Source organism: Onychostruthus taczanowskii, unplaced genomic scaffold (assembly GCF_017590055.1).
Source record: "Onychostruthus taczanowskii isolate IOZ18803 unplaced genomic scaffold, ASM1759005v1 scaffold80, whole genome shotgun sequence".
Taxonomy (NCBI): domain Eukaryota; kingdom Metazoa; phylum Chordata; class Aves; order Passeriformes; family Passeridae; genus Onychostruthus; species Onychostruthus taczanowskii.
Genome location: NW_024505893.1, coordinates 518,041 through 532,393, shown reverse-complemented (window position 1 = coordinate 532,393; position 14,353 = coordinate 518,041). Strand labels below are relative to the sequence as shown.

The 14,353-nt window shown below is 42.6% G+C and overlaps 1 protein-coding gene across 1 annotated transcript; it reads right to left on the bottom strand.

Annotated features, from left to right (window-relative positions):
- Positions 1-281: 281 nt before the first annotated feature.
- LOC121346357 (adipocyte plasma membrane associated protein) lies at positions 282-10,064 on the bottom strand (the record flags this gene model as incomplete). Its single annotated transcript, XM_041424112.1, has 8 exons — positions 282-1,112; positions 2,117-2,309; positions 2,672-2,806; positions 3,255-3,429; positions 4,533-4,649; positions 8,068-8,160; positions 9,321-9,436; positions 9,931-10,064. Coding segments are annotated over 8 exons (1,173 nt in total), but the record flags the coding sequence as incomplete, so codon positions are not given.
- Between the last annotated feature and the right edge of the window lie 4,289 nt (positions 10,065-14,353).

Sequence of the window (14,353 nt, the reverse complement as noted above, 5' to 3'; positions counted from 1 at the left end):
TTTAAAGGTGCCATTTGAGTCCACATCCACCTTCAGACACCAATCTTCCCCAAAATCTTTACCAGTTCTTCATAAAAAGCATGTTGAACAGGATTCCTGCAGGTAGCAGGAATGGTCACATAGACAATGAACAGGAGACTTTGAGGACCTGGTAAAACATGGAAAAACTACTACAAACAACCCTTTTCAGACCCATTGGAAGTCGTCCTTTAATAACACAGAAAATGCAATCTTCATTCAACATCTGACCTCAATGCTCCACAGGTAATGATCCAATTTGATTCTGCATGTTGATTAACAGTTAATTGCAATGTCTGATGTTACTTACACAGGTTGGAACTGAAGAAACCCAATGGTATAACTAGATTCCTAGGCATGTCCTGATGTTGCTGCCTCTACCACAGCACCATGGTATAACATTAGAACATGCACTGTAATCACTCCTGGACAGGAGGGACTAAAACAGAAATTAACACATGCAAGCCACCCTCTTCCACCCAAATCCCACACAATTAAATTCCATCCATCACAATTCCTTCCAGAGTAAGAGGACACACAGTTGCATTAAAGACGACATGATGATGTCTGTTCAAGATGATTCCAAACAAGGCTGGGCACAGGAAAATCAATGGATTTCCTTGGAGGAACAAAGAACTGAATGAAGATGCCTCACCACAGTCCTCAGATAGGAACAGTAATACAGGCCAACTCCAGAACATGAGCAGTCAGCCAAGACAGAGGACAGGTGCAGCAAACTGTATCTCTTCCTATGGCCACAGTGCTCCTGCACCTTAACAGACTGTCTGTCACTTTTTGTCACTTGGTCACACACTGCCTCAAGCCCGTGCTTCCTTTGCACTCTGCAGAAGTACAGACAGTGGGACTTGACCATGGGTGGGCAGTTAAACATGCTGGAGATCAAGTCTGCCAATGTAGGGAGAGCGGAAGGATCCCAGGTAAAGGTGCCCGTTGTGCTCATGTGCCTCGCTGACATAAGCTACTGTCACTCCATTGGGATCATGGAAGCTTCTTTTGTAGGATCCTGTCTCACTGAGTTCAACAACAAGGCTGTATTTGGGTACAAACTTTGTCACAGTTTCCTGACTCAGCAACTGGAAGAAAAGAAAAAGAAAGAAAATCAACAAAAGGTTTTGCTCTCCACAATCTGATCTCAGACATTTATACAGGCAAAGACCACTCCACGCTCCTCAGAAGCAGCAGCTAAGAACACAAGGACACATTTTGAGTGAACACTCTTACACAGGGTTAACACATCAATATCTGTAAAGCCAACTTGAGAAGAAACAAAAGGATCAGCAGAAGCTCACTCAACTCCAGAGGCAGGCTGAAAGGCTGCCACAGCAGCTTGCTCTGGTGCAGCTGATGCCAAGCTCCCCACAGCATCACTCAGAGCTCCTGCACTGCACCAGGAGAGACAGGGACAGCACAGACCTCGTTCAGCTGGAATGAAATCCTAAGCAGTGCTTGCTTTTTTTTTTTTTTTTTTTTTTTTTTTTTTTTTTTTGAGGACAGAAGTATTTTCAAGTCTTTGCACTGTTTAAAAAGCACCATGCTGTTTCTTCAGCCCTTAAAAAAACACATTATCCTTGCTCATCCTAAAGCGGGGTGACACAAAAAACAGGCATAAGTGAACCAGAACAAAATGTCACCTAACACCATCCACAACGTACACACTGTCTCCTAGGGTGCCTAGGGCAGTCATGGGAACAGCTCACACTTCCCAAATGCTCTTCAGACACCTGGCAATAAGCAGTTTAGGCACTTCAGGTGAAGTCTTCACATATCCAAATGTAGATCCTGTCTTGCTGCATGGTTAGATAGTCTCTTTTTCTTTCCTAAGATCAAGATGGAAGGCAACTTAAGAGATGTGTACCTCCTACTCAAAGAAGCAAATGTTAAATTTTATTACCTATTAATATATAAAGGCTGTTCTACTAGGGGAAAGCAACAACAGTTTTAACCACAGCACCTAATGTTTTTTTCAAATCTTCCTGTGAAGAGGAAGAAACAGGACAAACAAATATTTATCACTTCCATTCCTCTACTAAAGGTGATATTTTAAAAAAAAAAAGTTCTTTCTAATATTTTTTTTTACCTTAAATATCATGCTTTTTATCCATGTTTTTTCAGATAAGAAGTCCAACACAGAAAATCCAGGATTGGGTCTCACAACTGCCATAGCTACCCAATATCCTCCAGAGCTGCTTAACCTGATATTGTCTGGAAGACCAGGCATGTTCTCAACAAACATATCTGCTCCACCTTTCATCAGCCCAGACACATAATACCTGAAAATTATAGATAATAGATTAGAACATCTTAACTCAATCAGTTTAAATAATAAATGACAGTCCCAATATTTAAAAAACAATTTTTTTCCTATTTGGAAAAACAGGGAAATACAGCACTGCCACACACTTCTCCCCAGGAAAAAAGTCAGCTTACTCCACTGTGCTTAAGGAACCCATGATGGAAAGATTATGCAACCCAGATGTTTAAAGTGAAATAAAAAAATTAAATATTGAGGAAGGTCACCTTCTTTGTCATTTTTAACTAGGCATAACTGAAGTGTAAGGTTTCTTTTGTCATTCCATTCATTTATTTAAACAATCCCTACACAGATTAGTAATAATTCCAAAGTCATACTTGCCTTCTGATTCTAGCCATGGTTGTCTCCTGCACCAGGACAAAGTCTTCTGCAGGAGAGAGCTGCACACCATTGGGAAACCTCAGCCCCACCATTAAGACTTTCACTTCTTTTGTCACTGTGTCATATTCAAGGAGGCTGAAAAGACACCATTTTTGAGTGAAGATAAATATTTTTGCATCTGTGTTTCATTCTTCAGGCATTCCATCTTTTCTCACATGCACCACGTTTAAGTTAAGAAGGCAGAATAGCCAGGAAGCATTTGTTTGTGAACACAAGAGAAATAACAATGCACTTGAGAGAGGCAGCATTCATGAAGGATTTGGGCTGAACATAATGCTAACATTTTCACTTTTAAAACAAAGCTCCATGCCAGTCCTCTTGAAGGAAAAAGGGGAATCTCATTTATTTTCCTGCAGGTCTCATTAGCAACACCCACACAATTCCCTCACCCTCCCCTGCACAGTGCAGTGTTTGCAAAGGTGAGTTTATAAAGAGAAAAAATGTGCAGATCAAGGAAGTGGTGGATTCCACTCCTACAGCTGAGCTGACAGCAAGTGAAATGCCTCGGGAAGGAGACACTTGCCGCCCATCATCTGTGCCTTCCATGAGCAGGAACAAGTAGTCTTGTCTTTGCCATTTACTGCTGGAGTCAGTGAAGTAGATCTTCCTCCCATCCCTGGTCACTGTAAGATCGTTTACAAATGACAACTTCTGGCCTTCTATCGGTGTTTTGGTTGACACAAGCATCTTTGTTTCACCTGGATACAAAAAGAAGAAGAAAAAAAAGACACACAATGCAGCCACACCAAAATGCATCTCTCTTCACTTTGTGTAGATTTGGGTTACAGTGAAGTGAAAAGCTTTTCACTACCACAGCGAGATCAAGGCAGAAACAAAAGTACAGCAAACATGACAAAAGGTTTTATGTATCAATCTTTTCCTTTTATGAAAACCAAAAGACCTACAACAGAGCTCCATTCATGGATCCTAGGATAGCAATTTTAACAACAAAAACCACGTAATGCCAGAAGATAAGTCACTGGTAGCTCTGATCCAGACAGCCAGACACAGAGAGGAAGTGATTGCTACAGGGAAATAAATATCAAGTTCTTGCATGACTCATTTCATCCAGACAGCTTCAAATCACTTTACAAAAAAAGACAGGCATTTTTTTGCCTGCAGCATCTGGCAAAACTGCAAACGAAGCCCAGATCTGTCAGTGGAAGAAAACTTTGGAGCAGAGAAGTCATACCTGTATCAGGATCAACTTCATAGAGTCCATAATAAGCATCTGCCACAAACAGGGTGTTATTTGGCCCCACTCGCATGCCAAGTGGTCTTCCACACGTTGGCTCATCTTCACGGCCTCCTAGGAAACAATTTTAAAATGGTTTCCCAAACAGAAATAAATACAAGGCATTCAGGGTACCTGTACAGGTGTGCTGGGTCCGGCTGAGATGAAGAGTGCTGTGCTTTGCACAGGCAGCTAAAAAGGTGTTTTGGCTACTTCTGAGCAGGGCTGGCACAGCACCAGTGCTCGCAATCTTTTCCTTTTATGAAAACCAAAAGACCTACAACAGAGCTCCAGTCATGGATCCTAGGATAGCAATTTTAACAACAAAAACCACGTAATGCCAGAAGATAAGTCACTGGTAGCTCTGATCCAGACAGCCAGACACAGAGAGGAAGTGATTGCTACAGGGAAATAAATATCAAGTTCTTGCATGACTCATTTCATCCAGACAGCTTCAAATCACTTTACAAAAAAAGACAGGCATTTTTTGCCTGCAGCATCTGGCAAAACTGCAAACGAAGCCCAGATCTGTCAGTGGAAGAAAACTTTGGAGCAGAAAAGTCATACCTGTATCAGGATCAACTTCATAGAGTCCATAATAAGCATCTGCCACAAACAGGGTGTTATTTGGCCCCACTCGCATGCCAAGTGGTCTTCCACACGTTGGCTCATCTTCACGGCCTCCTAGGAAGGAGAAACAAAATTTCCCAAACAGAAATAAATACAAGGCATTCAGGGTACCTGTACAGGTGTGCTGGGTCCGGCTGAGATGAAGAGTGCTGTGCTTTGCACAGGCAGCTAAAAAGGTGTTTTGGCTACTTCTGAGCAGGGCTGGCACAGCATCAGTGCTCGCTCCAACATTCAGCTCTCCATCAGGCTGGGGGTGAGCAAGATCCTGGGAGGGGACACAGCCAGGACAGCTGGCCCAAACTGACCAAAGGGACATTCAATGCCCCTTTGGTGTCATGGTGTCAGTTGAGATACGAAAGCTAAGAAAAAGGAGGAAAGGGAAGCAATTATTATTTACGTTTGCATTCCAGTGCTCGCTCCAACATTCAGCTCTCCATCAGGCTGGGGGTGAGCAAGATCCTGGGAGGGGACACAGCCAGGACAGCTGGCCCAAACTGACCAAAGGGACATTCAATGCCCCTTTGGTGTCATGGTGTCAGTTGAGATACGAAAGCTAAGAAAAAGGAGGAGGAAGGGGAAGCAATTATTATTTATGCTTGCATTCCGAAAAAAATTCTACACGTGCTGCAGTCCTGGTTCCTGAGAAGCAGTCAGACATCTCTGGCTGATGGAAAATAGAGAATAAAATATTTGAGGTTCTTTTTTTTTCCTTTGCTTGCACATGTGACCTTTGAATCAAACTGTGGCTTGTAAAAACTCTATGGCATACATATGGCACATACATTCATTTAAAAACTATTCCTACTTTACTAGGTGGGAGTGAAGCAGGTATCCCCGTGCCGTGTTTTCACCAGTCTAGAGATAATCATAGAATCTGTCAGGGTAGTAACTAACAGCTGCCCAAGCTGGGGTAAAATCAGAAAATTGGATTTAACAAAATGCTTCTTCTCTGAAATAATCAGTTTTACTGCAGGTTTGGGGGAGGTGTGTGCTCTGTTTTTTTAATTGAACAATTTTTAATTTAAAAAACCCATTCTTTTTCTGAGAAGGTGCAACATTGTCATGAACAGCTAGTTTCTCAACACAAAGACACTGAAGATTTCCATATGAGGAGGAAGGGGAATTCTGTGAACCTGAATAATTTAGATACATTCAAGGAGAAAATTGAGCCCTGAAGAGCTAAGAACTTCAGAACATCAGCAGTCTGAAAACCTTAGCAAGAGAAATTTTTGCAGAAGGCAGATGGCTACAGCCTTTCTGCTTCCCAATTCAAGGAGCACAAAAGTCCAGGCTCCCCATTACCACTTTGGCCCCAAAGAACCAGGGCAGCACATCCTTCCCACCTCTCCCAAGCTGCTCAAGTCCAATGGAAATGAGCAGGAGAAAGGTGATTCTTCACAAACACCCCCACCCACATTCATGCCTAAATCCAGCTTCCCATCAGCTGTCCTACCAAGGCTGTTCTACTTACCAGGCAGCCAGAGAGTGCTGCCAAGTCAGCCCAGAGTTTAACCATGTGAGCATCCACATAAGGTTACATGGAATAAATTATGAACATATTAATGAGAGCTAATAGGCACAGCAACAGTTCCTAACCTTAATTTCTAAATGGCAATCAGCACAGGGCTGCAGGACCTCAGGTGAGCTTCTGTATCATAGCCACAAACAAAACTCCCATCAGTCCCAACAACCACCAGCCAGGCTTCTCAGACTGCCCAGGCACTGCTGAGATGGACATTAAGCTCCTCACAGAGATGGTTCTGTCATAAATAAGTTGCCACCAGTTTTCCTCACTCAGTTCCAGAAATCCCATTAAATGAAGCAAATAATTCATTGAGAAAGAGGTGCAGAATTCCACAAGAAATAACTGCAATCTAGCAGTGAGAAAACAAAAATACAATGACCAATGCTGGATCTCTGCTAAAGCAAGTGCAGTTACAACTCCCACTGTGCTTATAAACACAGGAAGGGGAATAGGTATGAAAAACTGCAAGGCAAAATTCCATAGATGGGGAAGGTGATATTTATATTCAAAATCTCTAAGTAAGTTGCTGTCCTGTCCTGGGTAACCCAAAAAAAGTGTATTCATATCTTCCCTATACCAACCTGCCCAAGATGACCACTGTCCCTTTAGAACCCAGGAGCTGGAAGAAGAACTGGGGTGTTTTAGCCCAGGCTCATAGAGACAGGTGACCTGGGGTCCCTTTAATAGAGAAGGAACAAGCACAAAGAGCTCCTCTGCTCTCCCTAGGGCTTGGGAGCAGAGGCTGCAGCTTTTTTTGGCCAGGCTGCCAAGAAAGCTATCTGGGGCAGGTTCTCTGAGTCAAGGCAGTGCAAGGCAGCCTGGCAGGTTTGTTTACCTCCAGGCTTTGGAGGATTCTGTAACATCCTTCTGGCTGCTGTTGCCAGGGGCAGCCCCATTTCTGGGCCAGGGAGGACGTTTCCTTCAGACCTTTTTTTGCTGCTGCCACCCAGGACAGCTCCACCAGCACCATCCCCTCTCTCCAGCAGTCCCAGCCACTGACCCAGTTCCAGCTGAAACTGTCAGGAGAGCTCCTCTCAGATGGTGTGGAGCAGATGGATCAGCAGCATTTGACTGGTTTTGGACAGCATGCTTCTGTTTTGTCCTTGTTTCCTGGTGGCTGTTGTTTGGTAGATGAGGGGGTTCTGTGATCATGAAGGCTTGGTTGCTGTGTTGATTTTTCTTTGTCAACAAGATTCAGCACATTTGTATCTAGTGGTTATTACTGTTATCTTGGTTGCTGCTGTTTTATTTTTTAGTGAACTGCTATTTTTTCACTTACATCTTCTCACGTTCATCTCTCCTTACTGGTGAAAAAGGAAGGGTTAAAAATACAAGGAAAGACAACTCATTTTGGAGTGTCCTGTCTGTAGAATTGTTTTAAGCCAAAACACTTTCCCACTCACAAATTAGCTCAAGTTCCTTCACTCACACTTGTTCAGAAGTCCTCAGTTTTTATGAGGTGGCCCTTCAGCTCAGAATCTTGCTAACTTCAGCTTTCATAAATATCAGACCAGGTCACTGCCCATTTTTTTCTTAAGATAGCTGCTTTTTCTGGATGGACTAATGGGAAAAGGAATGTTATTGTGGTGCACTTCACTCTTGTCTTCCTCCCAGTGTAAAGATGCAGAATTTTCCACCTGCACATCATCCACAATGAAGGCCTGGTAGTCATGACACAAAACCTCCTTGCATTCTTAAATTTTACAACTGGAAACAGTGTGCTTTGCTATCAAGACTACCCATTTCCATTATTTTGGCCCTCTGTTCTACTCTTCCTTCCAATGTTCCAATATTTTCACTCATACTGCACTGATACATTAATATTTCTGCTACAAATTTCTGCAGAGCAAGATGTGCACCTGCAATCCAGACTGAACACAGTTTAACCAACACATGGCCTTGACCCAGACATTTTCAAACACACTGTGCTCAGGAGCTGTCACTCACCACAAGGACCGTGGCCAATTCTGGCTATTGTTTGTATTTCCCCATCTTCAATTTTGATAATCTTCCCATCAGCTGTCCCAGTAAACAGAACATCTGCAAAAACAACTTGTGTGATTAGGTTGATCACAAAACAACACTGGTAAACATCCTTCTACTAGCAAAGGAGACTTCAACATTTATTCACAGGAAACTTATTCCCAGTCAGGTTGATTATTTCACTCATAGGTCAGCTGTCCCCTGCAGGAAGTTTTCCATAAAGAGTTTCCAACAAGACTGATTAAATCAGGCAATATAAAAAAATCAGTAACTTCATGTAATTCCTTTAGCACATTGTTAACAGATACAGGTAAAAAAGAGTAATCTGAGGAAAGAATTTACAGTAGCTTCTTACCAGGCAATGTAATTTCTTACAAATATTTTACTAATAAATTAGAAGATAAAGTAGAAGGAAAATAAATGATATGGCACCGACTGAGCACCTCTGGCACTGAAGGATCTTTCAGTAAGGGTTAAGAGTAGCTCCCAGCCTTACCCCTCCTTTAGGAGTCACAAGAAAGAGCTCTTGCACAATGCTGGGTTCCCACTACGAGAATCTCATGGCATGAGAAGCACAGGGAACTCATTAAGAAATTGCTCAGAGGTGGCATGGGTTTGTGACTTGGGAAGAACCCACCTGCTACGAGAGAAAAGTGCAGGATGGCACCTGTGTTGGTTAGATTTCTTGCAAGAATCAAATCTTTTAGAGTTATTAATATGGAATGTGAGGGAGTTACGAATATGGGATATGATATTGTGCAACAGCATTAAAATGTAAGCTATTTATCAGTTTGAGATTTGTTTTGTCATAAAAGCAAAGATCAACACCACAAAATTCAGCTCACTCAGCAGCAATGAGCTTTAAAAGAACAGGTAGTAGCTTCTAAATATTAATTCCCACTAAAGAGCTAGCCAAATGAAAAATGGGACCACTTCCTCCAAATGAAAGTAGCCCCTGACTACACTGCTGATGCTCTCAGTCCTGGAGAGAGGGATTTTTAATGTGACAACAAGATTTATTTCAAACTCATGAAAGAGGAGAAAAACAGTACAGAGAACCTAGGTTTTTCTGCATAACACAATTACTTTTAGAAAACCTGCACATTGGAAATAACTCCCAGAGCTTGTTATCTACGAGGTCTGCTGCTGAACAAACTCTTACCAATGGAACAACGTTTAAAGAGCCTTCTTTAGAAGCTGGTGTGGTCAGTGCTTACCCCCAATATTGACAATGGACTCTGGTCCAAGCAGCTGGTTTTCCCACAGCCGTTCAGCTTTCCGTAACTTGGTGTTGGGCTCTAAAACACCCGTCAGGAGGGGAGGCTCCTTCAAACTACAAAACAGGAGGAGCACGTGATCCTTTGCACAAAACGCAAACATTCTTGAGCAACATATTTGATCATTTTTTCCCCTAGTTTGCCAACTCCTGCACACCTGACTTATGCTTTACATAAAGCATATTTCAAAAAGTGTTGCAGTAGCTTGAGCACTTGGCCTTCAGGGAAAATGCAGTTCTTGTCTCACAGAAGGCAAGAGTGCACCTGTGTTATTACAAGCTGCACTGACAGCTTGGGTAGCAGACAATAATTTTCTAGATTAATGATTAAAGAAAGTAATTCAGCTCATTCCATGATCAGCAGGGACATATAACTGCACAAGATGGCTCAGAAACAGACTGGGTGTGGATAACATTGCAATCACTCCCCTATTTCTCAATCCAGACAGAACCACTTGGCACTGCTAACTCTTGTTTGCTGAAACACAACAGAGCACACAGGAGAAGTTAGGTTTCCAGAACATTTGCTTCAAAACAGAACAACCTTTTACCTTATGGGCTGAGGGTCTACAGGACAATCCAGGAGAACAGTCACTCCAAGCAGTGGCACAGCCACAGACACAGCCAAAGTCAGGAAGGTGACACGGAACACCTTGCTGCTGTAAGTACTGCCAAATCCAAACAAGAAATAGGATTAACATCACTTTCAGATACAACAGTCCTCAAAATATCTGTAGCAGCCTCTTTCTTCAGAAAAGGAAACAGTAACACTGCTGCACAGCCACCATCCTCACCTTCAAGGTCCATTTTGAATATATTAGGATAAGAGGAAGGTCTCAGGATACTGGCATAAAAGTAATTATGCCAGTAATTATGTCAGTATCTGATGGTTTCATTCATGCTACAAGTTACAGCTGACTAAAATAGAAACAATCAAACAAAAAATAAGCCAAAACAAAACAAACCACCTGAGAAACACGGGTTTTTTTTGGCTGGGGTTTTTTTAAACTTGATCTTTAGTTTTGGCAATGGTTTCTATCCAGCACAAGTTTTTATTAAAAACTTCCATTAAAACAACAAACACAGAGGAAGCTAAATGAATGGCTGCTTGATTCACTGAGCACTGGTTTGAAACTCAAATGCCAGAACACAAAAGAAATTAAGTATTTTCTCTTTACTCATTAAAAACACACAATAAAATAAGTAAAAATTTCTTCCACGGGAGAAAATCGTATTTTGCTCCCTACAAGTTTTACAGGAATCAGACGTTTTCAGAGAAAAGCAGAGAGCCAAGCTCAACAAATCCTAGCCTTGAACTGGAAAAGCAGCACGTCTAATTTTAGCTTTTCTGAACCATTCACTGGCCCAGCCAGCCAGGCTCCTTACAGGATCAGTCAAATAAAGACAAACAGTGCCTGGTGGTGCTGCACTAATCCCTGCACCACTTCCACTCTTTTGTCCTTCATTAGTCAACCATCCAGACAGTAGGAAATATGAACCACTTCCCAGAGCACAGAAATTCCAAGTGGGCAGCTACACACATGTACTTGTACTGGTGTCAGCATCAAGGTAACCTTTGGGATTATCAGTGAGAACAGCAAGGACAGAACTAGGCATTAGGATTTAAGCACTTCCTATTTTAACATGTCTTGAGGAAGCAAAAACCTCCCAATCTTGTGTCCCCTGGAATCTGGAATTGAGAGCAGGGTGTGTGGATAAAAGGCAGTCCTCTAGTTTACAGAAAGACTTCAGCCTTTGGCCTGGTCTGTCCACTGTCCTTCAAGAGATGGAAGCTCAACAATACAAGATTAAAAGTACTGTCAGCAGACACTTGAGCATCTCTGTGATAGCTGAGAAAGAGCTCACACAAAAGGAGCTGGGAATGAACAGGAACAGAATGGGAACTCATCTGCAAAAGCCAACCTAATTAAAGCTCCTAAAAGCATGACTTAAGTAAGGGCCATATTTCTGATCCTCAAGCAAACTTGCAAGGAACTCACAATAAAGAAAAAAGGCAGGAGGAATAAGGTGACAAGCAAACTCACACTTCAAGCCTGCAAATTGCAAGACCTAGTTTAGACACTGCTGAAACCACAAGAATTTAAATAAAACCCAAAAGCTTTACCAAAAAAAAAAACCCCAAACCTAAAAAATCATCTACTCAGAATCCTTCTTAATCTACACAATATTGAATAGTGACAACTGTCAGTCACTGGAGAGAATCAGAGAATCACTGAGGCAAAGTTTCACCAACCGTGAAACAGAAAACCGTAGTCAGTTGTGTCTCTGTGATTAATCCTACATGGCCTGCAGCCACAAATCTCAATAAAGCAACCTACCAGGACTCCAGCTATAATTACAGCAATTTAGTTGTTACTACGAACCAAAAAGCCAAGCCATTAAACCAGCTCTTGAAGACAACAGCAAACTGGCAGGATGCTACTATGGGTCACCGCAGCCAGGAGCCAGGCAGCCTCATCTCCCTGGCAGAAGAGCTGCTGGGCAGGAGAGAAAAGCATCTGTCCTCAGGAGTTTCTGCCATGGCTACCAGCCAGAAAAAGGCCAGGCCCAGGAATTTCCTCCACTGTTTTCGCACAGAGCAGCCCCAGTGAATACTCTGGGTCAGTGACAGAGCCCTGGAAATTCAACTGATTTGAACACCAAGAGAGGCTGAAGGCAGGAGGAGCAGTCTCTCACGTTCAGCGATGCTGATGCTCTCCTCCAAAACCAGGGACCAGTGCAAGCCATCAGTCTTTCATTGTCATGACCCTGAAGGGCAGAGATAAGAATCTGCAAAGTACTCAGATCAGAAGAGCTATAACAGATGGTGAACAAAAGTATTACAAGTCATCAGCTACCTTATGCAATGAAAGGCAAAGTAAACACTAGCACTTCCTTATTACAGCTACTGCCTTTAGTCACAATGAAGTGATTTTTCCGTAAAATTCCTAAACAGAAAATTGTAAACAGAATTTTTTTTTTAACTTAGCCACAAACAGACTGTTTATTAGGTCAGACACGTGTAGATTACTCTTTAAACTATTACCAAGACACGGACACACTAACCACAATTACACAGGACTTAATCACACGCACAATAAACCTGCACAAGCAACACTGGGATAACTGTTACTTCTTGCCTGGCAAAAGATAAACAGGAGAGAGGGGGAGAGAAGGGAAGGGAGAGAGGGGAAGGGAGGGGAAGAGAGGAGAGGAGAGGAGAGGAGAGGGAGAAAGGAAGAGAGAGAAGAGAAGGGAGGGGAAGAGAGGGGAAGAGACAAAAGGGAAGAGAGGGGAAGAGAGGAGAACACAGGGGAAGACCAAACCGATTTTTTTGTTGTTAAAAGCTGTTCCTGCAGGTCGGCAGAACAGGTGAGGCGCCGTGCCAGCCCCTCCTCACCGTCAGCGCCCTCCAGGAGGAGCGGGGGCACAGGGGTACCGCCGGCTGACAGCCGGCAAACCGCGGCTCCGCTCCGGTGCCGCCAGTGCCCAGCCCCGGGGCATCCCCCCAGCCCTTCCAGCCGCTCCCCGGGTAAGAAAATTAATACAGCATAACTTTCTAACATAACACATACAATATTAATTTTAATATTTGCAAAAGGGCAATCATAAAATACGCATTTTTCACAAGAAAGTTTTGGATTTTTGTCATTTGGACATGCTGCCATGCACAGCATGGCCCTAACTCATTCACTGGGCCTCAGTTAAAGATATTTTTTGGGATTTTGACGTGTATCTGAGCTTTTTAAACAGATTTCACTGGCAGAACAGTGTTTCCTGCCACCTTTTCTTTGTAACCACGAGAAAGGCGTGACCAAATTTCCTCTCTAATATGAAAACGTCTTCAACAAAAATAATATGATTTTCTGATTAACTAAACTGTTACCAATTCTCACCACAGTCAGGTTACCTGGGTTTCCTTTTCCTGCTCAAAGCCAAGGTGACGCTTCAGACTAAGGAAGCACCTCTCACCTCTGAGTGGGGTGATGACAGCACTCAGGGCAACCTCCTTCTGCAAGGAGTCACCAATGTACAGCTCCCTGCCAGTCCAGTGGCATGGAGGTGGGAATGTCGATGTGGGAATGTGCTCAGTAAGTTTTTGAAAACAGCTGTTGAACTGCCTGTACATCTTCAGGTGGAAAAAGCAAACTCCAGAGTGGGAAGAGCTGCCCTTCCAGCTCCCCCAGCCCTGGTCAGCGTTGGAGTGAGGATTCCAGTCTGCAGGAGTTTGCAGGAGGTGTTTTACAAAGCATGAAGGGGGCACAATGTCACTGCTCATCCCGGGCACTGGGAGATGCTACTGCTGCCCTGGTTTTGTGTGTTCCAGCTTTATCTGCTGCTGCACAAGGTGGTGGAAATGTCATTCAGAGGCCTTTCAGCAACAGATCTTGACCAGTGATAGCTTCAGCTTAATTACATGCTGAAGTTTATGTGAATTTGATTTTGAAACAGCTCATTTTAATACAAGCAAGCCTATGCTAAAATTAAGTAGTGCATTTTAATTCCAATTCATGGTGATGTCTGATAAAAAAACCACATTGATTTATCCTATTAAGTACATGTGCAAATTTTCTGAAGTTCCTTTTGCATAAATTTTGCTTACAGAAAGTTCCTTACCACTGCTAATGACAGTTTGCTTAAATTATATTTACCATAGCTCAAGAAAACCTTTTCAGAGACACAGTTCCTGTCTCTTGTGGCAAGAAAGCTGTTTTGGGGAGTGTGTGTAAAACCTCCCCAGTGTGAGGATGGAGAACATATTGCACTGTCTGCAATAACTGTTTTCTCCTGGGGAAGATCGTCAATAATAGAAGAAGACACTTTGATAGTGCTTTTACATTTTAAATATTTCCTAAAATCTTAATCACTGACAATTTTGACAGGTTTTGTTTTCAAACATCTGTTCTACCTTTTAGCATATAACAATGAAAGACATAGCAATGTTATGGTATATCATAAAAAAAATATTTTGTG